Source organism: Somniosus microcephalus, chromosome 3 (genome assembly GCF_052327205.1).
Source record: "Somniosus microcephalus isolate GS21.2 chromosome 3, FLI_Smic_1.0, whole genome shotgun sequence".
Taxonomy (NCBI): domain Eukaryota; kingdom Metazoa; phylum Chordata; class Chondrichthyes; order Squaliformes; family Somniosidae; genus Somniosus; species Somniosus microcephalus.
The window spans coordinates 355,875,322-355,903,188 of NC_140989.1; the positions used below are offsets into that span (position 1 = coordinate 355,875,322).

General features: G+C 47.7%; 1 protein-coding gene across 1 annotated transcript in view; it reads left to right on the forward strand.

Moving 5' to 3' along the window:
- ak5 (adenylate kinase 5) overlaps nucleotides 1-27,867 on the forward strand; it is an 88,174-nt gene that overhangs the window by 40,795 nt on the left and 19,512 nt on the right. The window contains exons 7-10 of the mRNA XM_085983452.1: nucleotides 4,512-4,602; nucleotides 10,190-10,266; nucleotides 21,081-21,123; nucleotides 23,981-24,016. Of these exons, the coding sequence (XP_085839578.1) occupies nucleotides 4,512-4,602; nucleotides 10,190-10,266; nucleotides 21,081-21,123; nucleotides 23,981-24,016 (247 nt within the window). The remainder of the gene's footprint in view (nucleotides 1-4,511; nucleotides 4,603-10,189; nucleotides 10,267-21,080; nucleotides 21,124-23,980; nucleotides 24,017-27,867) is intronic.

Genomic DNA, 27,867 nt, shown 5'->3' on the forward strand with positions numbered 1-27,867 from the left:
TGCCAGAAAGGGCGGTGGAAGCAGATTCAATAGTAACTTTCAAAAGGGAATCGGATATATATCTATGAAAAGGAGAAAATTGCAGGGCTATGGGAGAAAGAGCAGGGGAGTGGGACTAATTGGGAGTCAGCATAGGCAGGCTGGGTCGAATGGCATCCTTCTGTGCTGTATGATTCTGAGCTAAACTGGGAGTGTTTGATGGGAGTGTGTAGAGGGAGCTTTTCTCGTATCTAACCCGTGCTGTACCTGCCTTGGCAGTGCTCGATGCGACAGTGTAGAGGAAGTCTTAGTCTGTATCTAACCCATGCTGTACCTGCCCTGGGAGTGCTCGATGGAAGAGTGTAAAGGGAGCTTTACTCTGCATATGACCCGTGCTGTACCTGACCTGGGAGTGCTTGATGGGACAGTGTAGAGGGAGCTTTACTCAGTATATGGCCCGTGCTGTACCTGCCCTGGGAGTGCTTGATGGGAGAGTGTAAAGGGAGCTTTACTCAGTATATGACCCGTGCTGTACCTGCCCTGGGAGTGCTTGATGGGAGAGTGTAAAGGGAGCTTTACTCAGTATATGGCCCGTGCTGTACCTGCCCTGGGAGTGCTCGATGGGCAAGTGTAAAGGGAGCTTTACTCAGTATATGGCCCGTGCTGTACCTGCCCTGGGAGTGCTTGATGGAAGAGTGTAAAGGGAGCTTTACTCAGTATATGGCCCGTGCTGTACCTGCCCTGGGAGTGCTTGATGGGAGAGTGTAAAGGGAGCTTTACTCAGTATATGGCCCGTGCTGTACCTGCCCTGGGAGTGCTCGATGGGCGAGTGTAAAGGGAGCTTTACTCAGTATATGACCTGTGCTGTACCTGACCTGGGAGTGCTCGATGGGCGAGTGTAAAGGGAGCTTTACTCAGTATATGGCCCGTGCTGTACCTGCCCTGGGAGTGCTCGATGGGAGAGTGTAAAGGGAGCTTTACTCAGTATATGGCCCGTGCTGTACCTGACCTGGGAGTGCTCGATGGGCGAGTGTAAAGGGAGCTTTACTCAGTATATGGCCCGTGCTGTACCTGCCCTGGGAGTGCTCAATGGGCGAGTGTAAAGGGAGCTTTACTCTGGATATGGCCCATGCTGTACCTGACCTGGGAGTGCTTGATGGGAGTGTGTAAAGGGAGTTTTACTCAGTATATGGCCTGTGCTGTACCTGACCTGGGAATGCTTGATGGAGAGTGTAAAGGGAGCTTTACTCAGTATATGGCCTGTGCTGTACCTGCCCTGGGAGTGCTCGATGGGCGAGTGTAAAGGGAGCTTTACTCAGGATATGGCCCGTGCTGTACCTGACCTGGTTAGGCCACTGTTGGGAGTACTGTGTACAGTTTTGGGATCTCCATTATGGAAAGGAAAATGGAACTAAGGTAACAATGCAGCTTAGATTGACTAGGGCGTTACTGTGGATTAGAGGATATGATGACGATGAGAGTTTTGAATACTAGGCCTCTAATCACCAGCACTGAACAGGTTAAGAGAGAATCTAATAGAAGTGTTCAAAACTCTGAAAGGAGTCGAAAGGGGCAACAGTGAAGGATTATTTCCAAGGGTCAGTGAATTAGACATGAACTGTGAATTGGTGCTACTGGTAGAGGAGCTTAGAAGAAGCTTTTTAATGCAATTGGTAATTCAGATACAAAGCTGGGTCTATCACAGCATTTGAGGGAATTTTTTTTAAATTCATTGATGGGATGTGGGCGTCGCTGGCTGGCGAGGCCTGCATTTAGTGCCCATCCCTAATTGCCCTTGAGAAGATGGTGGTGAGCCGCCTTCTTGAACTGCTGCAGTCCATATGGTGTAGGTACACCCACGATGCTGTTAGGAAGGGAGTTCCAGGATTTTGGCCCAGCGACAGTGAAGGAACGGCGATACAGGTCCAAGTCAGGATGGTGTGTGGCTTGGAGGGGATCTTGTAGGTGGTGGTGTTCCCATGCGTCTGCTGCCCTTGTCCTTCTAAGTGGTAGAGGTCGCGGGTTTGGAAGGTGCTGTTGAAGGAGCTTTGGCGAGTTGCTGCAGTGTATCTTGTAGGTGGTACACACTGCAGCCACAGTGCGCCGGTGGTGGAGGGAGTGAATGTTGAAGGTGGTGGATGGAGTGCCAATCAAGCGGGCTGCTTTATCCTGAATGGTGTCGAGCTTCTTGAGTGTTGTTGGAGCTGCACTCATCCAGGCAAGTGGAGAGTATTCCATCACACTCCTGACTTGTGCCTTGTAGATGGTGGAAAGGCTTTGGGGAGTCAGGAGGTGAGACACTCGCCGCAGAATTCCCAACCTCTGGCCTGCTCTTGTAGCCACAGTATTTATATGGCTGGTCCAGTTCAGTTTCTGATCAATGGTAACCCCCAGGATGTTGATAGTGGGGGATTCAGCGATGGTAATGCCATTGAATGTCAAGGGGAGATGGTTAGAGTCTCGCTTGTTGGAGATGGTCATTGCCTGGCACTTGTGTGGTGCGAATGTTACTTGCCACTTGTCAGCCCAAGTCTGAATGTTGTCCAGGTCTTGCTGCATATGGACACGGACTGCGTCAGTATCTGACGAGTCTCGAATGGTGCTGAACAGTGTGCAATCATCAGCGAACATCCCCACTTCTGACCTTATGATGGAGGGAAGGTCATTGATGAAACAGCTGAAGATGGTTGGGCCTAGGACACTGCCCTGAGGAACTCCTGCAGTGATGTCATGTGATTGAGATGAATGACGTCCAACAACCACAGCCAACTTCCTTTGTGCTAGGTATGATTCCAACCAATGGAGAGTTTTCCCCTTGATTCCCATTGACTTCAGTTTTGCTAGGGCTCCTTGATGCCACACTCGATCAAATGCTGCCTTGATGTCAAGGGCAGCCACTCTCACCTCACCTCTTGAGTTTAGCTCTTTTGTCCATGTTTGGACCAAGGCTGAGTGGCCCTGGCGGAACCCAAACTGGGCGTCAGTTAGCAGGTTATTGCTGAGTAAGTGCCGCTTGATAGCACTGTCGACGACACCTTCCATCACTTTGCTGATGATTGAGAGTAGACTGATGGGACGGTAATTGGCCGGGTCAGATTTGTCCTGCTTTTTGTAGACAGGACATACTTGGGCAATTTTCCACATTGCCGGGTAGATGCCAGTGTTGTAGCTGTACTGGAACAGCTTGGCTAGGGGCGCAGCTTGTTCTGGAGCACAAGTCTTCAGTACTATTGCCGGAATGTTGTCAGGGCCCATAGCCTTTGCAGTATCCAGTGTCTTCAGCCGTTTCTTGACATCACGTGGAGTGAATTGAATGGGCTGAAGACTGGCATCTGTGATGCTGGGGACCTCAGGAGGAGGCTGAGATGGATGAGGTCAGTAATATAAAGAAGGAAATACTAAAGGGTACAGGGAAAGGGCAGGGAATTGGAATCAGACTAGAGCGCTCCAATGTTGATCTTGGACCAGAAGGGACATAATAGGACAAATGACCTCCTTCCTCACTAACATTTCAATAATTCTCTGCTTATGATTCAGGCTGGTGTCGGTGAATTACGATGATTCCGACAGGACTGTACTCACAAACCTAATGTAAATTTACTTAACCCAATAAGCTAGATAACTCGCTAAACACAAATGAAAGATCGTGTCTACTACATCATTACTAGAATTGGTCGTCTCTAGTCTAAAATCCTGGGTGGTAGAGATGGATGCAGCCACAGACAGACAATGTCTGGCTGATTCATTTAAGCATCTGTGTTTGACACGGTAGCATTGAAATGTGGAACTTGACTCCCAGAACAAGATCACCGATATTATTAAATATGGAACTTGACTCCCAGTACAAGATCACCGATATTATTAAATATGGAACTTGACTCCCAGTACAAGATCACCGATATTATTAAATATGGACGATAGCAAAATACTGCAGATGCTGGAAATCCGAAATAACAACAGAAAATGCTGGAAAAACTCAGCAGGCCAGGCAACATCCGTGGAGAGAAAATAGAGTCGACGTTTTAGGTCAAACCCCTTTTTCAAAACTGGAAAGGAAATGAAATAGATCGAAAGGAGGGCTGGGGGAGAACAAAAGAAGCGAATAGACATTAAGAGGTATTCAAAATGAGGCCTTTTCCCCCCCTCCCCCCCCCTCTTTTTTCTCTCTCCCACATGGCAGCTGTCTCCCATTCTGCCAGCACATTTCACACCTAATCTAGAGCCGTCTTTTGTCTCCACTAGTCCTATCACCATCTCGTCTCGTTTTGAATACCTCTTAATGTCTCTTCACTTCCTTTGTTCTCCCCCAGCCCGGCCTTTCGATCTATTTCATTTCCTTTCCAGTTTTGAAAAAGGGTTTGACCCGAAACGTCGACTCTATTTTCTCTCCACGGATGTTGCCTGGCCTGCTGAGTTTTTCCAGCATTTTCTGTTGTTATTAAATATGGAACTTGACTCCCAGTACAAGATCACCGATATTATTAAATATGGAACGTAACTGATGACATGACTTTTTTCCAATTTCTACCCAGCTGGATGCAGACAGAGATGAAGAGGAGGTGTTTTACGATATATCTGTGGCAGTCGACAACAAGCTGTTCCCTACCAAAGATCCTGCGGCAGGTAAGCTCGAAGTCCTGGGCTGCCATTTGTATTCATGCATATCTTCTATGTTTCTAGGATGGCAGATGGAGGGGGAGGCAGTTGATGAGAGACATGAGACATTTGTTGACAGTTACTAAGCACAATCAAGTCTGAGTCTCAAATATTATTGTCAGCTCCATTCCTCAGTAACAACATAATATTTAACAACCCAGGAGCGGTTGTGTGACTTTTCCAGGATGCATTCTGGAGAAACTTGAGCTATCCAGCCTCGAAAGGAGGCGACTGAGAGGAGAATCTCAGAGGTCGATTTTTAAGGTATGGAAAAGGTAGACCCGAATTATTACACCAAACTGAATCGCCCGAGTAGGACACACGGACATGGGTTCAAACTAGCATAAGCCAAGTTTAGGACTGATTATATCAGGAAGTTTTTCACACATTGACCAAGGCGGACAGAGTAAGTCAAGGTGAAAATGGCTTGATACAAGTAGACTATCCTTTATCCGCACTTCTGAAAACCGAAAACCTCTGAAAACCGAAAGTTTTTTTGTGGAGCATAAGTTGTGCGCATGACATAACCCGAGTGGTGCCAAACATGACCCGACGCGGACGATGCTTTTCTGACCTGGTTTGCGGGCCAGCTTAGTGTAGGAGTCAGCCGATATCCGGCTTTCCCACAACTGGCGGCGGCAGTCGAGCGCCAGACCCCCGCTAAGTCAAGGAATTCAGATACGGAGCAGGGGGAGCTGTAAACAGACTGTGAGCAGCAGCACAGAGAAGCAGGAAGGGGAATGAGACATGGAACAGTCGCAAGAGGTAGCCTGAACTTTTAAAATTTATATTAAATACAAATACTAATTACCAAATTAATTTAATGTTCAGAGTTTCCCAGTCTGAAATAATACCTTCTGAAATCCGAAAATTTCCGAAAACCGAAACACAGCTGGTCCCAAGGTTTTCGGATAAGGGATAGTCAACCTGTACCTTTAGTGGGGGGATTGGGTGGGGGGGGTGGGGCTGTGTAGGGTCTTTCGGGGTGGGTGAACTTAAAATGGGTCAAATGGCCTTGTCTGTATTCAGCTTCTGATCTTGGAGCTTTTCAAATGTGTCTCCTCTCCCAAAGGCATGGATTCCCTCACTGGGACACAGTTGCACGGGCACTGGTTGCACCACGTGCCTGTTCCAAGTGAAAACCTGTCACCGACTAATGGCAGGCTATCCGACCATGTAGTGCATCACATCTAATCCTAACCCTAATCCTGTCCTCACCTGATTTATTCACGCACGTTTCCTGTAGTGATCACTGTGTAGCAGTCAGGGGCAGGAACCCTGACTGATTTTTCGTCCTCTAATTTAGGACAGTCGTAAAGAAAAGTAGAAAACGTGCACAGGCACGATGGGCCGAATGGCCTGTGCTGTAAGATTCTATGAAAGAATGAACTTGCATTTAAGTAGCGCCTTTCATGACCCTAGGCCATCCCAAAGCACTTTACAACCAATGAAGTACTCTTGAAGTGTAGTCACTGTTGTAATGTAGGAAACGCAGCAATTTGCGCACAGCAAGCTCCCACAATCAGCAATAAGGTAATGACCAGATCATCTGTTTTTGTTATGTTGGTTGAGGGATAAATATTGGCCAGGACACCAAGGATAACTCCCCTGCTCTTCTTCGAAATCGTGCCATGGGATCTTTTACATCCACCTAAGAGGGCAGAGGGGGCCTCGGTTTAACGTCTCATCTGAAAGACGGCACCTCTGACAGTGCAGCACTTCCTCGGCGCTGCACTGGGAGTGTCCACCTAGATTATGTGCTCTAGTCTCTGGAGTGGGACTTGAGCCTACGATTCTGACTCGGAGGCGAGAGGGCCACCCCAACTCGTTTCAGCTACCACAGCTCCTACCAAGATCAGATCTGGGACCTTGCTAATCTGTACGGATCAAAGCCGGAGATTTTACCTCAGCGCGTGAGCTCTGATCTGCTGAGAGCCTCTTCCATGTCCATTAAACTGTCACTGGCTGAGTGTACAGTACAGCAATGAAAGTGGACGGAACTGGCAGGCAGGCCGTGGTAGAGAGAGATGAGCACCTTGGAGCAAAGACTCAAAAACTGGAGGCACTTCTGTGAAACCATGACAACTAGAACAGGATTAAGAACACACAGACTCATTCCAGCAGGCATTGTGGATTCGGCATCGCACATTCCTGAACTGCAATTCAAATTGACCTTTCAATAGTTCCAAACAACTGCTGACTCTCCTGGACTTGTTTCGATCACCTGAGGGGGTCGGAGAGAAATTTTAGAGGTTTTCTTGACCTTATTGGCCCTCAGTTTTTCTGGGTTTTTTTTGTCTCTGTACTGAGGGAGTTGCTGAACTGGCGGAGGTGCCGTCTTTCAGATGAGACGTTTAAACCGATGTTTTAACATCTGCCCTCTCCGGTGAATGTAAAAGATCCCACGGCACTATTTCGAAGAAGGGGAGGGCAGTTCTCCCTTGGTGTCCGGGCCAATAACCAACATCACTTAAAAAAAAAAAAAAATCAGATTCTCTGGTCCACATCTCATTGCTGTATGCGGGATCTTGCTGTGCACAATTTGGTTGCCGTGTTTCCTACATTACAACAGCGACTGCCCTTCAAAAGTTCTTCATTGGCTGTAAAGCGCTTTGGATGCCCTGAGGTTGTGAAAGTTGTGATATAAATGCTAGTTCTTTCTTCTTTCATTCCTGACTTTGGTTCCAAATGAGCCTTTTCCTGATTTGAATCTTGTCCCAATGTCATGGTTTAATTTGAAGGAGTGATCCGGATTTGTCTTTTCTATTCCGCATCCTATCTTGTGTACTTTCACATCATCATTTCTCGGTCATCGTCTCTCTGGGCTGAATAGCCCAATATCCTCCAGCCTTTCCTCATGACTCATCCCTCTGATGCAAACTCTGAGCCTCCTCCTCAATTTGTCCTTCGTATCTCGGTGAATGTGGATTTTAAGAAAACCGATTCACCAGGGTAGGTGAAAACCCAACTTCCTTTTTTTTCCCCTGAAAGCTTTTCGAATCATAGATTCATACAGCACAGAAGGAGGCCATTCGGCCCACTGTGCCTGTGCCGGCTCTTTGAAAGAGCCGTCCGATTAGTCCCACTCGCCCCGCTCTTTCCCCGTGGCCCTGCAATTTCTTTTCTTTTCAAGTATTTATCGGCAATAGATTGGGAGAAGGGGAAGTGCAACGAGACCTGGGTGCCCTTGTGCACCAGTCGCTGAAGGTAAGCATGCAGGTGCAGCAGGCAGTTAAGAAGGCAAATGGTATGTTGGCCTTCGTAGCGAGAGGGTTTGAGTACAGGAACAAGGATGTCTTGCTGCAGTTGTACAGGGCCTTGGTGAGACCACATCTTGAGTATTGTGTGCAGTTTTGGTCGCCTTATCTGAGGAAGGATGTTCTTGCCATGGAGGGAGTGCAGCGAAGATTCACCAGACTGATACCTGGGATGGCAGGAATGACATATGAGGAGAGATTGGGTCGATTGGGCTTATACTCGCTGGAGTTTAGAAGAATGAGAGGGGATCTCATTGAAACTTATAAAATTCTAACAGGACTGGACAGACTAGATGCAGGAAGGAATTTCCCGATGGCCGGGGAGTCCAGAACCAGGGGTCACAGTCTAAGGATAAGGGGTAAGCCATTTAGGACAGAGATGAGGAGGAATTTCTTCACCCAGAGAGTGGTGAACCTGTGGAATTCTCTACCACAGAGGCAGTGGAGGCCAATTCATTAAATATATTCAAGAAAGAGTTAGATATATTTCTTGAGGCTAAAGGGATCAAGGGATATGGGGAGAAGGCAGGGACAGGGTACTGAATTTGGATGATCAGCCATGATCTCATTGAATGGTGGAGCAGGCTCGAGGGGCCGAATGGCCTACTCCTGCTCCTATCTTCTATGTTTCTATCCAATTCCCTTTTGAAAGTTACTATTGAATCTGCTTCCACCGCCCTTTCAGGCAGCACATTCCAGATCACAACAATTCGCTGCGTAAAAAAAACATTTCTCCTCATAATTTTGAACATCTCTATTGAATCTCCTATTAGCCATCTCTGCTCGAAGGAGGTCAATCCCAGCTTCTATAGTCACTCCACTTAACTGGTGTCCCTCATCCCTGGTCCCATTCTAGTACTGGTCCGATTCCCGTCCAGGGGTGTCTGATCCAGGGGGTGGGTTTGTATGGGGGTGGGGCGGGGGGGGGCTGATGGTGGGGGAGCTTGGGGTTTGCTCCCTGAGGCTGTCCTCGCCTCATTGCAGCTGCTGGGAATCCCGAGGCCTAGGAACCCCAGCCGGCCACATTTAAAATTCCTGGGAGCGAGTTGGCCGCCCGCCTCACGTCCTGCCTCCATTAAAACCGGAAGTGGGCGGGATTCAGATTTTCAACACTTTAATCTGCCACCGACCCCAACCCACCTGTTTTTTAGGGGGGGGGGGAAATTTTTGCAGGGTTAAAATTCCCCCGCAATACACCAGCTGAGGTTAACTCTAGCTGCTAGAAACATAGAAGATAGGAGCAGGAGTAGGCCATTCGGTCCCTCAGGCCTGCTCCGTCATTCAATGAGATCATGGCTGATCATCCAAATTCAGTACCCTGTCCCTGCTTTCTCCCCATATCCCTTGATCCCTTTAGCCTCAAGAAATATATCCAACTCCTTCTTGAATATATTTAATGAATTGGCCTCAACTGCCCTGTGTGGCAGAGAATTCCACAGGTTCACCACTCTCTGGGTGAAGAAATTCCTCCTCATCTCAGTCCTAAATGGCTTACCCCTTATCCTTAGACTGTGACCCCTGGTTCTGGACTCCCCCGCCATCGGGAACATCCTTCCTGCATCTAGTCTGTCTAGTCCTGTTAGAATTTTATAAGTTTCAATGAGATCCCCTCTCATTCTTCTAAACTAGCGAATATAAGCCTAATCGACCCAATCTCTCTTCATACGTCATTCCTGCCATCCCAGATATCAGTCTGGTGAATCTTCGCTGCACTCTCTCCATGGCAAGAACATCCTTCCTCAGATAAGGCGACCAAAACTGCACACAATACTCAAGGTGTGGTCTCACCAATGCCCTGTACAACTGCAGCAAGACATCCTTGTTCCTGTACTCGAACCCTCTCGCTATGAAGGCCAACATACCATTTGCCTTCTTAACAGCCTGCTGCACCTGCATGCTTACCTTCAGCGACTGGTGCACAAGGACACCCAGGTCTTGTTGCACGTCCCCTTTTCCCAATGTCTACCGGGAGAAGTCCCCAGCTCCTCTTCAAATTGTGCCATGGGATCTTTTATGTCCACCTGAGAGGGTAGATGGTTTAATGTCTCCTCCGAAAGACGGCAGCTCCGGCAGGGCAGCACGCCCTCAGCACTGCACTGGACTCTCAGCCTGGGTTTTGTGCTCAAGTCTCTGGAGTGGGCCTTGAACCCACGACCTTCTGACTCAGAGGCGAGGGTGCTACCCACTGAGCCACGGCTGATCCTATGTGTCAATAGGTACCATTGTAAATTGCTATGGATTTCAATAGGAGACAAGTTCTCTCATTTTCTGACATCTTATTTCCCCAAACGTACCAGGCCCCAGTGAACTCGACCTCAGTTTGCTCGTGGATTTCACAGATGCTGTTGGTATGGAGTCAGAATCTGAAGATCAGGTAATAACATTCAGTTGTATCTCTTTATTTCTGCTCCTCTCTCCGGCCCCCTTCCTTTCATATCCTGTTCTGAATCCCAAGTTTGTAAAGTAATTTTCACACAAAGTATTACTGTATCTTTTCTAGATTGTTCCTGGGTAGGATGGTTATAAACAAATTCATAAATGTTTTCTTGCCATGTTGCCCCTTAGGCTAGTATTTCTTGTCACTAAAAACAGGAAATGCTGGAGTCACTCGGCAGTGTCGGGGAGTGTCTGTGGAGAGAGAAACCCAGTTAACGTTTCAGGACGGTGACCTTTCATCAGAACCAGTTTTCAATCAGACGTTGCCTGACCTGCTGAGTGTTTCCCAGCTATTCCTGTTTCTATTTTTATGATTTCCAGCAACCGTCGTATTTTTGCTTTTGGCTTTAGCAATTCTTGAAGCTGTATTGTAACAGTCCATTTTGATTGTTTCACTGAAAAGATTTAGATTACTTTTTTTTAAATTGGATCAACTCTATATTTATGGGTTGCCGGAGATGGCTTTCGGTTTTTGCTTTTAAGGCCGAGGTTTGGTGAACACGCTTCACAATACCGTATCCCGACGGAGCTTAATGAGCGTGTTGCTCGTTAAACATTTATGCTGTGGGGGCGCTGGATGGCTCACCTGGTTAAAGTAGTCGGTTCACGCAGCACGGGGTACAGTCGTGTAGTGGGAGGGAGTGAGGGAGGTGGAAGGGATCCAATTCTCTCCTCCTCTTCCGAAGGCGCTGACTCCTCCTGGTGTACGTTTCTACAGGCTGCTCCTCCTGTGCGAGTGTCTATGCTTCATGTGTGAGTCCAGGCAGTGACTGTCCTTCTTCTTCTTTCTTTGGCAGTCCCTCGGAACCGAGGATGACTTGCTTTTCACGTTAAAAAATGAGTTCTCAGGTGACTGATGAGTCCAATGCGGGACCTACAGTCTCTGTCACAGGTGGGGCAGACGGTGGTTGAAGGGGCGGGTGGGTTGGGTGCTTGGGTTGACATGCGCTCCTTGCGCTGCCTGCGCTTGGCTTCCGCTTGCTCCCGGTGAAGAGACTCGAGGTATTCGGCACCTTCCCGGGTGCTTCTGCTCCACTTTGTGCGGTCTTGGGCCAGGGATTCCCAGGTGTCGGTGGGGATGCTGCACTTTTTCAAGGAGGCTTTGAGGGTGTCCTTGAAGCGTTTCCTCTGCCCACCTGGGGCTCTCTTGCCGTGCCGGAGCTCCGAGTAGAGCGCTTGTTTTGGGAGTCTCGTATCGGGCATGCGGACGATGTGACCCGTGCATCGGAGCTGATCAAGCGTGGTCAAAGCTTCGATGACTGTCCGCAGGGTACCGTGACAGAGGGGGGCATCAGAGCCAAACCTGATCTGTATTTATTTTATTCATTCTCGTCGCTGGCGAGGTTGGCATTTAATACCCACCTCCAGTTGCCCTGAAAAGGTGGTGGTGGTGGTGGGAGTTGTAACATCCGTGTGTAATTGAGACACGGACTGCAGAAGTTGGTTATAACAGGTGTTTACTGAATGGAGACAAAACTAGAACTACTATACAAAGTTACTACACAGGCTTATATACAGGGGTGGTCACTACCGGTACTGCAGTATACAGGGGCTGCAGAATATAGTTCCTTCTTCAAGGCACATACACTACAATTCCTCCCCTTTTAGCTAAACAGTACATAACATTCGATTAATAATTAAATAACATATTTACAATTACAATTGCTATATACATTAGCTGAAGGTAATCAATTATAAATTCAGTCTTTGAGGAGGCTCCCTGATTCTGTCCGGATAACGCCTCTTTGGGGTATCAGGTTCTTCTGGCAAAGTTGATTCGGGATCAACGTCGTTGTTTGGTTCGTCTGCTTCCAATATCACCGATTCTGAGGTAGATGCAATTGGTACTTCGGTTTCATCACCAGGTGTATAGGATCGTGGTGTAGATTTGATGTTTTCCAGTGACTCTAGAATCTGGTCAGCATGACGTCTTACAATGCTCTCTCCAACGTCCACGGTATACATTAGAGGTCCTTGCCGTGTGCAGATCATTCCTGGCTGCCATTTCTCTGTGCGGTAGTCCCGGGCCAAAACTGGTTGACCTATCTTGAAACTCCTGGTTGGCCTTTCATTCATATTCTAAAACTGCCTGTTCTCCACATCTCTTCTGATGTTTGGCTTAACCAAATCCAAGCGGCATCTTAGTCTTCGATTGAAGAACATCATGGCTGGAGTTTGGTTGGTAACCGCATGTGTCGCACTCCGGTAGGCAAACAAGAAGTTATCCACCTTGTGTTGTAGGGGTATGTCTTCATTACACATTGCCTTGATAGCCTTCTTGAATGTTTGAACGAACCTCTCAGCCAATCCATTGGTGGCTGGGTGATATGGGGCGGATGTGTAATGCTTAACACCATTGTTCTTTAAGATCCTCCAGAACTCTTCAGACACAAACTGTGGTCCATTGTCGGAGCAAATCTGTTCAGGCAGCCCATTTCTGGTGAATATGGTTTGTAAAACTGTGATCGTTTTTTCTGTGGTGGCTGAGGACATTTTTATTACCTCTGGCCACTTTGAATGTGCATCTACCGCAATTAAAAACATCGAGTCCATAAATGGACCAGCAAAATCAATGTGTACCCTTTGCCATGGAGATGAGGGCCACTCCCATGGATGTAGAGGGGCTTGTGGTGGGGGCATTTTGGACCTTCTGGCATCCTGTACAGCTCTTGGTCATCTCTTTGATTTCTCTATCGATTCCCAGCCACCACACAAACGCTCTGGCTAAGTTCTTCATTTTTACCCCTCCCAGATGACCCTCATGAAGCTCACTGAGCACTCTATCCTTCAATTTGGGTGGAATTACTACTCTGGATCCACACATCAAGGTTCCTCGGCACACTGACAGCTGTTCTCTTCTCGGCGAGAATGCTGGCAACAGTGGTTCACCATGTGCTGGCCATCCCTTCACTGTTAAATCATAGACCCTGGAGAGTGTCGGGTCATTTTGTGTTTCCTTTTCTATGTTTGCATTCGTCACAGGTAGACATTCGACTATGGTCGAGTGGAATATCTCCAAAGGATCCACTGCAGGTGCTTCTTCCACCGTCGGCAACGGTAGGCGCGACAATCCATCAGCATTCCCATGCTGTTTAGTTCCTTTGTACTCGATGTCATATTGGTGTGCCCCTAGGAAAAGGGACCACCTCTGTAGCCGTTGTGCTGTCATTATCGGGACGCCCTTCTTAGGGTTGAAAATGGAGACAAGAGGTTGATGATCAGTTAGTAGAGTAAATTTCTGTCCGTGCAGGTAGTGATTGAACTTCTTCACCCCCCACACCAGGCTGAGGGCCTCTCTGTCAATCTGGGCGTAGTTACGCTCGGCTGCAGTAAACGAGCGTGATGCAAAAGCTATCGGCCTCTCTGAACCATCAAGGGATTTATGTGACAGTACCGCTCCAACGCCGTAGGGAGACGCATCACATGCCAGTCTTATCGGTAGTGATGGGTTGTAGTGAGCCAATACTTCTCTTGAAGTGATCAGGCCTTTACACTTCTGAAAGTCCTGCTTACATTCATCGCTCCATTTCCATGCTACTCCAGTTTGTAGCAGGGCGTTCAGTGGGTGCAGAATTGTGGACAAATTCGGCAAAAACTTATGGTAGTAATTCACCAATCCGAGGAATGACCTCAGTTGCGACACATTTTCAGGCGCTGGGGCCTTAACAACTGCTTCAATTTTGTCAGGGGACTTATGTAACCCCTCTTCATCAATCACATGGCCACAATACGATATTTGTTTCTTTAAAAACTCGCACTTGGGGCGATTGGCTCGTAGCCCATGTTCGCTTAGTCTAGTGAGCACCTGCTCTAGGTTCGCAAGGTGTTCACTGTCATTTTCACCTGTCACTAGGATGTCGTCCAAGTAACACTGAGTCCCCGGAATCCCTTGCAGGACTTGTTCCATCGCTCTTTGCCATATAGCCGGAGCTGATGCAACTCCGAATACCAGTCGATTATACTAGTAAAGACCTTTGTGAGTGTTTATCGTGAGATATTTCCTAGAGGATTCTTCAACCTTCATCTGCAAATATGCTTGCACTAGGTCAATTTTTGTAAAACGTTTCCCTCCAGATAGTGAGGCGAAAATATCTTCTATCCACGGAAGAGGATACTGTACTGTGTGAAGGACTGGGTTCACAGTCACCTTGAAGTCCCCACAGATGCGAACCTTCCTTGGCTCCTCAGACTTATTGTTTAACGTTTTCTTCATGACAGGAACGATGGGTGTCGCCCACTCGCTCCAGTCTACCTTAGTTAACACGCCTGCATTCTCCAGATTCTCCAACTCTGCCTCGACGGCTGGGCGAATTGCATACGGTACCGGTCTTGCTTTGAAAAACTTGGGAATTGCATTCTCTTCTATTTTTATCAAGGCGGTTACGCCTTTAAGAGTTCCCAGTTCTTGTTGAAATACCTCTTTAGCGTTAGCCAAGATTTTTGACAATCGTCCAGGTGTGACGTCATCATCCTTTTTACCAGCCACCATCAGTGCCTGAATGGAGTGCCAGTCTAAACTTATCTTTCTGATCCATTCATGTCCCAATAACGGTGGTCCACCATCTTACAGTATGTACAGATACAATTTCTGTATTTCCTTGCCGTTGTATTTGACAGGCACCCTTATTTTCCCTCTGGGGTATACTTTCTGCCCCGTATATGTCTTCCAAGACAATGGATGTGTCTTTCAAGGGTATGTGTGAGAATAGCCACTCGTAGTCTCATCGATTCATGACGGTCAGGGCTGATCCTGTATCCAATTCCATTTTGACTTGGGACCCTGCTATCGTGAGGGTGACCCAAATGGTTCGGTGATCCTCTTTTGTGATTACGTTGTGTAGTTTGAGACAGCTTAGTCTCTTGTTCCTGGATTCACTATCGCTCTTCTGGTCTTCGGAACTACTGTCCGTCATCTTTTGTACTTTCCTGTACTTTTCCTTAGTAGTCTTTTTGTTGTCGTTAGTCTTCTTCCCGGACCTGCAAACTCGTGCAATGTGTCCCATCTTTCCGCATTGCCTGCATGTTTTGTCCTTGGACCAGCAGTCCTTCTGGTCATGGGTTGTTCTGCCGCAGCGATAACATTTTTCAAATCCCCGTGTCATTTCATGGGTGCCGTATTCCTGTGGCTTTTGCTGTATTTCCGCAGCTCCCCTTGCTGCTGCTTCGTACGATACTGCCACGCTGAAAGCCTTATCTAGCGTCAGCTCTTTCTCTGAGAGTAACCTCTTCTGGGTGCCTTCACTCAGGAGTCCACAGACAAATTTGTCCTATAGGGTATCTGCCAGTCCTACTCCGAACTGTCAGTGCTTTGATAGCTTGCGTAGTTCCGTAAGGTAATCAGCATTGCTCTCATCTTTATGCTCATTTCTCTTGTGGAATTTAAATCTTTCTGCTATCAGCAGCGGTGTAGGATTTAGGTGTTCCTGTAGGATATCAACAATTTCATTAAAACTCTTCTCCATCGGTTTGACTGGAGTGGTCAGGTTCCGCAATAGGCCGTACGTTCTTGCGCCCATTAAGTTTAGTAGTACCGATGCCTTTTTCTCATCGGCTACTTCATTTGCCTTGCAATATACTTCGACTCTTTCCACATACATGGTCCAGTCTTCTATTACATTATCGAAGGCAGTGATATTGCCAGTCTTCGGCATCTTGGAGATCTAAGATGGCGCCTCCCGCGCTTTGCCTTCTTCCCCGATTGAACAAAATGGCGCCTCCCGCGCTTTGCCTTCTTCCCCGCTGGATTAAGATGGCGCCTCCCGCGCTTTCTGTCTTTTCCGCTGCTGCCAATGCTGTTGCTGGCGTTTTTATGCCTTGATGGCGACGCCCTATGGTCTTCACGCACTTCCCCCCCCGCGCTGCTGCCAACGCCGCTCTCCGCGGTCCCCGTGGCAAACTGCAGCTCCTCGCGGCTTTCTGCGCTTCTAATTTCTTTTATTTTAATTACTGTTCCCGTCATCAGAGCAGACCCTATGGGACACTTTCCTCCCTCTTCTCGGGTCTGTACCCTGCCCGGCTTCGTAGCACCGGCCGCGCCCTGTGTGCTCCACCCTCTCTCTCTATCTCCTCTTCCCGACAACGCTGCTCGGCCCCGTTGAAAAGCCACCCGATCGAGCTCTAGCCCGCCGCAGCCCAGGAAGGATCAGTGTACTACCTGCCACCAGCCCGATTAGCTGGAACACCATAGACTGGAGAACCAAGCCAGCTCTCGACAGCCTCTCCTGCAAATCTTCGAATTCGATGAATCAGAGGGCGGTTGCCCACGGTCGATGCCCGTTTCTTCTGTTTTTTTTTTTTTTCTTTTTGGATTTCTTCCTTCTGGCCTCAACCTCTAACAACTTCGCTTCAGGGATGGATCCCCGTGAGGTGGTGCAGAACTGTAGGTAAGTTCGGATCTGTTCGTCGCCAATGTAACATCCGTGTGTAATTGAGACACGGACTGCAGAAGTTGGTTATAACAGGTGTTTACTGAATGGAGACAAAACTGGAACTACTATACAAAGTTACTACACTGGCTTATATACAGGGGTGGTCACTACCGGTACTGCAGTATACAGGGGCTGCAGAATATAGTTCCTTCTTCAAGGCACATACACTACAATTGTGGCTTGCTGGGCCACTTCAGAGGGCAATTAAGAGTCAACCACGATGGTGTGGGACTGGAGTCACGTATAGGCCAGATGATCAGGTTTTCTTGTGTAAAGGACATTTGTGAACCAGTGGGGTTTTGACGACCAGCTCAATTTTACTTGCAACAACTTGTTCTATCTCCAGATATTTTTAAACGGAATTCCAATTTTCAAACTGCTGTGGTGGGATTCGAACTCGGGTTTCTTATTATTAGTCCAGGCCTCTAGATTGCTAGTTTCGTAACATGACCACTAAACTACAGTGCCCTTATGATCGCCACTCTTTCCCCATCCCAGCCTCTAACACTCTCTTTTTTGGCCCCTCACACTTCGCCCCCCACCCCCCAACCTCCAAGTCACACACCATTCTGACTTAGAAGTATATCGCCGATCCTTCATCGTCGCTGGGTCAAAATCCTGGAACTCCCTCCCTAACAGCACTGTGGGAGTACCTTCATAGAAACATAGAAGATAGGAGCAGGAGTAGGCCATTCAGCCCCTCGAGCCTGTTCCACCATTCAATGTGATCATGGCTGATCATCCAAATTCAGTACCCTGTCCCTGCTTTCTCCCCATATCCCTTGATACCTTTAGCCTTAAGAAATATATCTAACTCCTTCTTGAATATATTTAATGAATTGGCCTCAACTGCCTTCTGTGGTAGAGAATTCCACAGGTTCACCACTCTCTGGGTGAAGAAATTCCTCCTCATCTCTGTCCTAAATGGCTTACCCCTTATTCTTAGACTGTGACCCCTGGTTCTGGACTCCCCGGCCATCGAGAACATCCTTCCTGCATCTAGTCCTGTTAGAATTTTATAAGTTTCAATGAGATCCCCTCTCATTCTTCTAAACTCCAGCGAATATAAGCCTAATCGACCCAATCTCTCTTCATACGTCATTCCTGCCATCCCAGGTATCAGTCTGGTGAATCTTCGCTGCACTCCCTCCATGGCAAGAACATCCTTCCTCACCACATGGACTGCAGCGGTTCAAGAAGGCGGCTCACCACCACCTTCTCGAGGGCAGTTAGGAATGGGCGATAAATGCCGGCCTTGCCGGCGACGCCCAGATCCCAGGAACGAATTTAAAAAAAATAAACCCCTCTTCCCTGTGCCCAAACCCTCCCTCGCTGACCTTTCCCAGTCACCTGACTCCTTGTTCCCTGTCTCTAACTCTGGCTAGCTGGGATTACAGTACGAAAGGACAATCTTCTCCAACCTTTGCACAAAGCAATCTACGCCATAACCGTGATGTAAATCCTTCATTGGTTCCTCAGAACACAGTGTTCTATTTCCATCTACCCCGGCCACTGGCAGCTGGAATTCTATTATTTTCACACGTTTCTGGAAGGAAACTGTGAAAACCAAGAGTTAACACAGCTAACTCCAACCAAATCCCTCCCCTCACTGAACAAACGCTGGCTCCAAACACCACTGTCAGCCTCGTCTCATTGACACTAACAGCGCTTCCTGCGTCAATGGAATTTTGTTTGCTGAAGGTGTTTCTCAAAAAAAATTTAAATATCGCTTGACTTCTATTAACACGGAATCCAACTGAGAGAAATATGGCAGCTAATGCGAAAAGCTAAAGCGTATTAAAGATCATCTGTGTGGGTGAATGAAAGCATCTCTCATTAGTCCCTGTTTTTTTTTCTGCACTCGCGGCCTGTCAAAGGCTTGTATTTAAATGAGTTTAAAAAAGATTTTTCCTATCGGAATTGAATTAATTTTCCATTGACGGTTCCTTTTGTTGCAGCAATCTGTGTACGTGGCCTATCAGGCTAAATCAGTGCGCTTTGAATTTTGTTGTACGGGAGACTCCCTGCCGATCATGGAATCATAACAGCACAGAAGGAGGCCGTTTGGCCCATCGTGTCTGTGCCGGCTCTTTGAAAGAGCCGTCCAATTAGTCCCACCCCCCCTGCTCTTTCCCCATAGCCTTGAATTTTTTTCCTTTTCAAGTATTTATCCAACTCCATTTTGAAAGTTACTATTGAATCTGCCTCCACCGCCCTTTCAGGCAGCGCATTCCAGGTCACAACAACTTGCAGCGTAAGAAAAATTCTCCTCATCTCCCCTCTGATTCTTTTGCCAGTTACCTTAAATCTGTGTCCTCCTGGTTACCGACCCTCCTACCACTGGAAACAGTTTCTCCCTATTTATTCTATCAAAACCTCTCATAATTTTCAACACCTCCATTAAATCTCCCCTTAATCTCTTTGACACGCCCCCCAACCGACCTCTTATCCTTAACCTTACAAAAAGATTACTTGTGACCCAACCCCCCTTTAGCCTGGGAATGCCAGGTCCAAGATTATTTATCTGCAGGAGACTGAAATGAAGCTGCAGTGGGTTTATTCATAATTAGACATTCCTAGAAACAGCACGGCCATTTTGTATTTTGTTGATTATCTGGTCGTGTATCTCATTGCTGTTTGTGGGACCTTGCTGTGTGCAAATTGGCTGCTACCTACATTACAACAGTGACTACACTTCAAGAAAGTACTTCATTGGCTGAAAAGCGCTTTGGGACGTCATGAGGTGGTGAAAGGCACTCTATGAATGCAAGTCTTTTTTCCTGCCTCATTTCTCAGTTGCAGTTCCGTTCCCCTTGCATAGGTACCTGGGAACACTCTGGGTATCACTCATGAACCCTCCCCCCCATCTCCAAAGGATCCATGAAACCTGTTTGGAATCATTAGCCTAAATCAGTCCGGTACATCAAAGTTCATCTCTCGGCATCGCACCGAGTAGACTATTGATATCTTAGAGATTGGATGTTTCTCAAGATCCTTTCCAAACTGTATCATCATATTAACTTAATGAATAATCAGATTAACACATTCAGAAAAATCATACCCTCTCAATTACCCTATTTACCCTCGCAAACCTTCCATAATCCTAAAGCCCTACATTAGATCTCCCCACTACCCCCCAACCTTCTCTACCCCAGTGAAATAAGCCCCAAATTTTCCAGTCTTTCTTCATAACTACAACATCTCAACTCTAGTGAATCTTTGCTGTCCTCTTTCCATGGCTCCAGTATCCTGCCGATAATGGGATATTTTTAATAAACTGGAATGTTTTTATTTTACAGAAAAGAACAGTTGTCTTATACTGCAGGACCGGCCATTACTGTGCTATTAGTCCCTTGAGTGGGGAGGAACTTTAGATTCTAAAATATTGGTCTACAAATCCAGCGATCAGTGCCACAAAAGGAGGCCATTCCACTCATTGCATCTGTCCAGATGTTCATTCTACTCTAATCCCATATCTAAAGAAGCAAAAATTTGGTTAATTTTTTTTTTGCCAATTTCCTTCCCACCTCTCCTGAAAGTGTCAATTCTTGTTGGGGTCCAGGTTCCACAGGCACTGGTACCTCTCCTAAGTGGCCATGTTTGGCGCCCCCCCCCTTGCCCAGCCTGGACCCCCCGCCCAGCCCCCCTCACCCAGCACACCCTCGCCCAACACCCCCTCACCCCGCCCGGCCCCCCCTCACCCAGCCCGGCCCCCCTCACCCCCCTCACCCAGCCAAGCCCCCCCTCGCCCAGCACCCCCTCGCCCAGCACCCCTTCGCCCAGCCCCCCCTCCCCCTCACCACTCTCTCCCAGCCCGGCCCCCCACCTCGCCCAGCCCGCACCCCCCCCTCGCCCAGCCCAGCTCGCCCAGCCCGCCCCCCCCGCCCAGCCCAGCCCAGCCCGCCCCCCCCCCGCCCAGCCCAGCCCGCCCCCCCTGCCCAGCCCGCAGCCACCCTCGCCCAGCCCACCCACCCGCCCCCCCGCCCAGCCCAGCAGAGTGTGAAGACTCCTGATGGGTCAGGATCTCCCAATGCCTTTCATGCCATTAATCAAAAGTAGGGTTGCTTTTGTTTGCTGCATCACAAAAGTGCATCCCTCCCCAAACTATGGTGCAAATGCAATGCAATGATCTTGTAAATATTCGCAGTATTACCTATACTATGATTTGATTGCTGCATCGTGACTTTACTTGAGGCCAATGCTCGCTTCAACTCAAACTGCATGAATGACAAATGATAGCCCTCCATAACTGTACGACACAAAACCTGTTGCAGCATTCATCTACTTTCAGTAAGATTTTCCATTTTACCTTTGCATTTGGCAGATTGATGACCAGTCCACAGCGCCTGAAGATACCAAAATGGAAGGTTAGTATTGATTTTAACTTGGAATCCCAGGTGAAGTGCCAAGGCTTGTGGTGCAGGACACTACCCTGGTTGTAGGAGAGAAGATGAGGCACCTCAAGTAGGACTGGTATGATGGCCCAAGTTTAAATTTTAAAAGATTATAAAAGGAAGAGAAGACAGAGGGAGATGAGGAGTGCCATGGGGGAAAAATTCGGTGGCTTTGCGCCTCCCGTTAGCACCCTAAGAGGGCGCTAATGGGGTGCAAAGCAACTAGCGCCCGGGCGCGGCGATGTTTGCGCCGCTCGTGAAGTTGACCAGTCATTTTGCAGCGGTGCTAAACACTCCCGCCACGATCTTCTGCGCCCACAGATCGTGACATCAGTCGAGCGTGTTGCGCCCCGGACCGGATACTGAGTGGCGCCCCCTGCCTTACCGCCTGCCGCTAGCAACGACAGGTTGAGGGGAGTGTTTTGCAGTCGGGAAGGGACTGAGGGAGCGCTATTTAAAGGCGAACGCTTCCTGCCTTTTTTTGTCAGCAACATTTTTGCACCACGCATTCTGAGAGAGAGAGAGAGAGAGAGAGACTTCTGGAGAGATTCAACGCTGTGTGAAGGAGTTTTGGGTACTGAGCAGCACTTTGCAGGTTCATTTTGATTTGACCTTCCTTACATCGATTTAGAAGAGACTATGGGGGCTACAGTCTGAGCTCTTTCCCTGGGACCTCTCCATTGTTCTTTCCAGCAGTATTGATGTACAGGTCTCTCCAGGCCGAGATTCAAGGCTGCAATGAGCAGGATGTGGATGGAGAGCAAGATCGACCCTCCCCTTTAAGAACTGGCCGGCGCCAATGTGTCTGTGTTCCATTGCTGACTGACATCACATGAACTTCGTCAGCGCTCTGAGGTAGCCCCTCACTCCTCGGCGTTAGCACCTTGAGAGGTGTGTAGCGCCTGATTTAGCACTCCAATCACCTCCAGGGGCGATAGAAGTCAAGATTGCAGTCGGAGGCGATAATTAGCGCCTGGCGCTAATCTTTGCGCCCGGCCGATAATTGCGCCCCAAACGGGGCGATACTGAATTTCTCCCCCTTTAGATCCTGGGTAGAATGAGATTGAGTAGAAGGGGCGTAGATTGTTACAGTACAGAAACGGGCCATTCACCATGAAATCTGTATTGATGTTTCTCTGCTACATAACCCAGCAAAACAAACCCCACTCTTCTGCTCACTCCCCATACCAACTATCCAATTCAGTTTTAAAATAATTCATGGACTCTGCCTCAACAATGGTTTGTGGCAGAGAATTTTGCACAAAGAGTAGTGGAAATCTGGAACTCTCTCCCCCCCAAAAGGCTGTTGGATGTTGGGTCCAAAATTGAAATTTTCACGACTGAGAGTGATAGATTTCTGAGAGATAAGGGTATCAAAGAACATGGAGCAAAGGCGGGTAAATGGAGTTGAGATACAGATCAGCCATGATCTCATTGAATGGCGGAACATGTTCGAGGTTTCTATGTTTTTTCATGACCTCAGGACATCCTAAAGCGCTTATTGGATTATAGTATGCCTGTAGCCCAGTGCATAGGAATAGGAGTTCTTTGGTTCCATATCCCTTAATACCCTTGCCTAATAAAAATCTAGCAATCTCAGTTGTCAAATTTTCAATTGACCCCCCCCACCCTCCCCACCCAGCCTCAACAGCTTTTTGGAGGAAACAGTTCCAGATTTCCACCACCCTTTGTGCAAAGAAGTGTTTCCTGACATCACCCCTGAAGGGCATAGCTTTAATTTTAAGGTTATTGCCCCCTTGTTCTGGACTCCCTCCCCCGCCGCCCCACCATCTACCCTATCAAATCCTGTAAGCATAGAAACATAGAAGATAGGAGCAGGAGTAGGCCATTCGGCCCCTCGAGCCTGCTCCGCCATTCAATGTGATCATGGCTGATCATCCAAATTCAGTACCCTGTCCCTGCTTTCTCCCCATACCCCTTGATCCCTTTAGCCTTAAGAAATATATCCAACTCCTTCTTGAATATATTTAATGTATTGGCCTCTACTGCCTTCTGTGGTAGAGAATTCCACAGGTTCACCACTCTCTGGGTGAAGAAATTCCTCCTCATCTCTGTCCTAAATGGCTTACCCCTTATCCTTAGACTGTGACCCCTGGTTCTGGACTCCCCATCCATCGGGAACATCCTTCCTGCATCTAGTCTGTCTAGTCCTGTTAGAATTTTATAAGTTTCAATGAGATCCCCTCTCATTCTTCTAAACTCCAGCGAGTATAAGCCTAATCGACCCAATCTCTCCTCATACGTCATTCCTGCCATCCCAGGTATCAGTCTGGTGAATCTTCGCTGAACTCCTTCCATGGCAAGAACATCCTTCCTCGGCAAGAACATCCTTCCTCAGATAAGGCGACCAAAACTGCACACAATACTCAAGATGTGGTCTCACCAAGGCCCTGTACAACTGCAGCAAGACATCCTTGTTCTTGTACTCGAACCCTCTCGCTACGACGGTCAACATACCATTTGCCTTCTTAACCGCCTGCTGCACCTGCATGCTTACCTTCAGCGACTGGTGCACAAGGACGCCCAGGTCTCGTTGCACAGGTCATCTTAATTACCCCATAATATTCTATACTTAAGGGGATAAAAGCCAAGTAAAAATGGCTTGATCAGGATTTGGCACTAAAATGCCACCTGGAACAGAATATGAATAATACAAAACTACTCAAATAGAGCAACTGGTCTCCTGCTCTGTTTGATGCCTTATTTTTTTTGCCCCAGCCACAAATCTGAAGTATGAAGTGAGTTCAGAAACACAGCTTCTGTGATATGTTTGCTAACCATTTTTAAAACATTATTTCTATTTTTGCAGATAATTTGAAGAAAGCCAAGATCATCTTTGTTGTCGGTAAGCTGCATTTACAGCAGGGGTGGCCGATGGCCTCTCCTGACTCCTCTATGGCCGGAGTGTGGCTATTTAAACCTAACAACACGTTGTTGGCCCAGAAATTCGGGTCTCCACGGGTGAGTACGCATGGGGTACTCACCCGTAGGCCCGATGGAAGTGCCGGTTTTCTGCATGCACTGCGCATGCGCGGGAAACCGACACTTCCATTCCTCTGAACGAAGAGGTTCAGAGGTCGAATGCGTGCGCGGGGGAGGCGCATCGAACTTCGTTTTTTTTTTTTTTTTTTACAGGTTTTCCCGGGAAGGTAAGTCTGCAGAATTTAGAAATATAAAAAGCAGGCGTAAGGCCTGCTTTTTACAAGGTAAGTGGTGAATTAATTAAAATTAAAACATTTTTCCCACAGGTTTATTATTTTTAAATACTTTAAAGCAAGGTAAGTTGATTTTTAGCCCCGTTAGAAAATAAAAGTATTTTTTTCAAAAATTTAAATTATTGTTTAAAATAGTTATTTCATGTAATTTATAGTTTATTTAAAAAATGCGATGTTTTTAAAAAAATTATTTGAAGATTTAGTGCTATTTTGGGGCTGTAGTATTTATAAGTCTTGACAGCACATCCTGTCAGACTTATGAATGGAGCATTCCCTGCTCCGATTGGCTGCCCATGGCCCACGTGATCCCAGGGGACGCATCGAACTAACTGCGCCCCTGGGATACGCAAGCACTGCGCGCCGGCAGTTGGAGCAGGCCCAGGATCGGAATTCCACGGGAGCCCACAGCTCAACGGCCGGCGCGCTAGGTAAGTGCAGATCGGGGGCTTGCACCCGCGGGAAACCTCCGACCCGAATTTCTGGGCCAACGAGAGAGGCAGACTACAGCAGGGATACAATCAACCATTAACTCGCAAAGAAAGAAAGGTATTTAGATCGCGCCTTTCACAACCTCGGGATGTCCCAGAGCGCTTCACAACCAAATGAAGTACTTTTTTGAACAGTAGTCACTGTTGTAGGAAACGCACAGCAAGATCCCACAAACACCAATGTGATAATGACCAGATAATCTGGGTTTTTAGTTCAGGGATATTGGACACCGGGGAGAACTCCCCTGCTCTTCTTCGAAATAGTGCAGTGGGATCTTTTACATCCACCTGAAAGGGCAGACGGGGCCTCGGTTTAACGTCTCATACGAAAGGCGCTCTTCCTTCCTTCCATTCTGACCTCCAATAAACAATATATTTTGACTCAGATGCAATGTAAAGTATTAAGTTTGAACTGAATCCGCCACCATATCAAATAGTACAGCTTGCCGTGGCTCATGAGTAATACGAGCCTAGCAACAGAGTTAATGATTGCTCCTACTGCGAGCATGTACCTGCAGTATGATGCTGACCTCTGCACTAGAACAGAAGCCTCAGCTTGTGATTGGAGGCGTCACTCACGGTTTATGAATGAGGGAGGGAACGCTGCTATATAAATGCAAGTTCTTTAATTACGTTCCTAGGAACGAAAGTGTTAACGAGTTTGTCTGTCTGCTATTTTAACTAAGGCGCTTCCCCCCCCCACCACCCACCCCAGAAACAGGTTAACACCTTCAGTGAAACAACAGAGGGTTTCACATGAATGCAGTCACACATTCATCACCAACACAGCACCGCGTAGCTCTGAGGCACTGATGGTTCTAACATTTCCATCAGTAACACAGCACCGCGTAGCTCTGAGGCACTGATGGTTCTAACATTTCCATCAGTAACACAGCAGGTTCTGCTCCAGATTACATTAGTGGGAGCATGGCAGGCAGTGAATATCCATCACTTTATCATTTTGTGTCCGAAATCATATCGTTCAGCTTGGTCATTCATGTAATGAATGGTGACCCTGCAGACATCTGGTTAACAGCCTTGATGAATAAGATTATTGCACACGCAGTGACTGATCGCACATTCATTTTGTTGACTTGTATCCTCTTCCTGAATGTTAAAAACAAATTGAGATTCATTTTGGCTGCATTTCAGGAAACCTTATAGCAACATACTGGCTAAGTCTGGGCTAGCAATGCTTATGTTAAACCGTAGCTAACTCCCGCAACCTCTTCAGATAACCGTTTCTGCCAATGTAAGATAATTGGCACTCATCCCCACAAAGGGACATTAGAATTGCTAGACAAAAAAAGACCAAGGTCCATCGAATTCGCCTTCTACCAGCATGATACAACGATGATGGAGTTGTTGATTAATTGTAGCAATCAATCTCCAACAATTAGTCTGCAGCAGACTCCAGCATGAGGAGAGGAAAATCTCCAGTGGTGGAGTACTCCCACAGTGCTGTTAGGGAGGGAGTTCAAGGATTTTGACCCAGCGACGATGAAGGAACGGCAATATATGTCCAAGTCAGGATGGTGTGTGACTTGGAAGGGAACTTGGAGATGAGGGTGTTCCCATGCGCCTGCTGCCCTTGTCCTTCTAGGTGGTAGAAGTCGCGGGTTTGGGAGGTGCTGCCAAGAAGAAGCCTTGGCGAGTTGCTGAAGTGCGTCTTGTAGATGGTACACACTGCAGCCACGGTGCACCGGTGGTGGAGGGAGTGAATGTTTAAGGTGGTGGATGGGGTGCCAATCAAGCGGGCTGCTTTGTCCTGGTTGGTGTCGAGCTTCTTGAGTGTTGTTGGAGCTGCACTCATCCATGCAAGTGGAGAGTATTCCTTCACCCTCCTGACTTGTGCCATGTAAATGGTGGAAAGGCTTTGGGGTGTCAGGTGCCGCAGAATACCCAACATCTGACCCGCTCTTGTTGCCACAGTATTTATGTGGCTGGTCCAGTTACATTTCTGGTTAACGGCGACCCCCAGGTTGTTGATGGTGGAGGATTTGGCAATGGTAATGCCATTGAATGTCAAGGGGCAGTGGTTAGACTCTTGCTTGTTGGAGATTGTCATTGCCTGGCACTTGTGTGGTATGAATGTTAACTGCCACTTATCAGCCCAAGCCTGAATGTTGTCCAGGTCTTGCTGCATGCGGGCATAGACTGCTTCATTATCTGAGGAGTTGCGAATGGGACTGAACACTGGGCAACCATCAGCAAACATCCCCACTTCTGACCTTATGTTGGAGGAAATGTCATTGATGAAGCAGCTGAAGATGAGTGGGCCTAGGACGCTGCCTGGAGGAACTCCTGCAGCGATGTCCTGGGGCTGAGATGATTGGCCTCCAACAACCACAACCATCTTCCTTTGCGCTAGGTATGACTGCAGCCAATGGAGTCTTTTCCCCCTGATTCCCATTGACTTCAATTTTACTAGGGCTCCTTGATGCCACACTCGGTCAAATGCTGCCTTGATGTCAAGGGCAGTCACTCTTCCCTCACCTCTGGAATTCAGTTCTTTTGTCCATGTTTGGACCAAGGCTGTAATGAGGTCTGGAGCCGAGTGGTCCTGATGGAACCCAAACTGAATATCGGTGAGTAGGTTATTGGTGAGTAAGTGCCGCTTGATAGCACTGTCGACGACACCTTCCATCACTTTGCTGATGATTGAGAGTAGACTGATGGGGCGGTAATTGGCCGGATTGGATTTGTCCTGCTTTTTGTGGACTTGAGCATTTAACCTAGGCTGACACTTCAATTCAGAACTGAGGGAGAGCTGCACTGTTGGAGGTGCTGTCTTTTGGGTGAGAAGTTAAACCGAGGTCCTGTCTGCCCTCTCGGGTGGACATAAAAGATCCATTGGCGCTATTTAGAAGGGCAGTTAAGCTCTCCCTGGTGTCCTGGCCAACATTTATCCATCACACATCACTAAAAATAAATTATCTAGTCATTTATCACAGAATGCTTGCCTTTATTAGCTGTGGCATAGAATACATCTC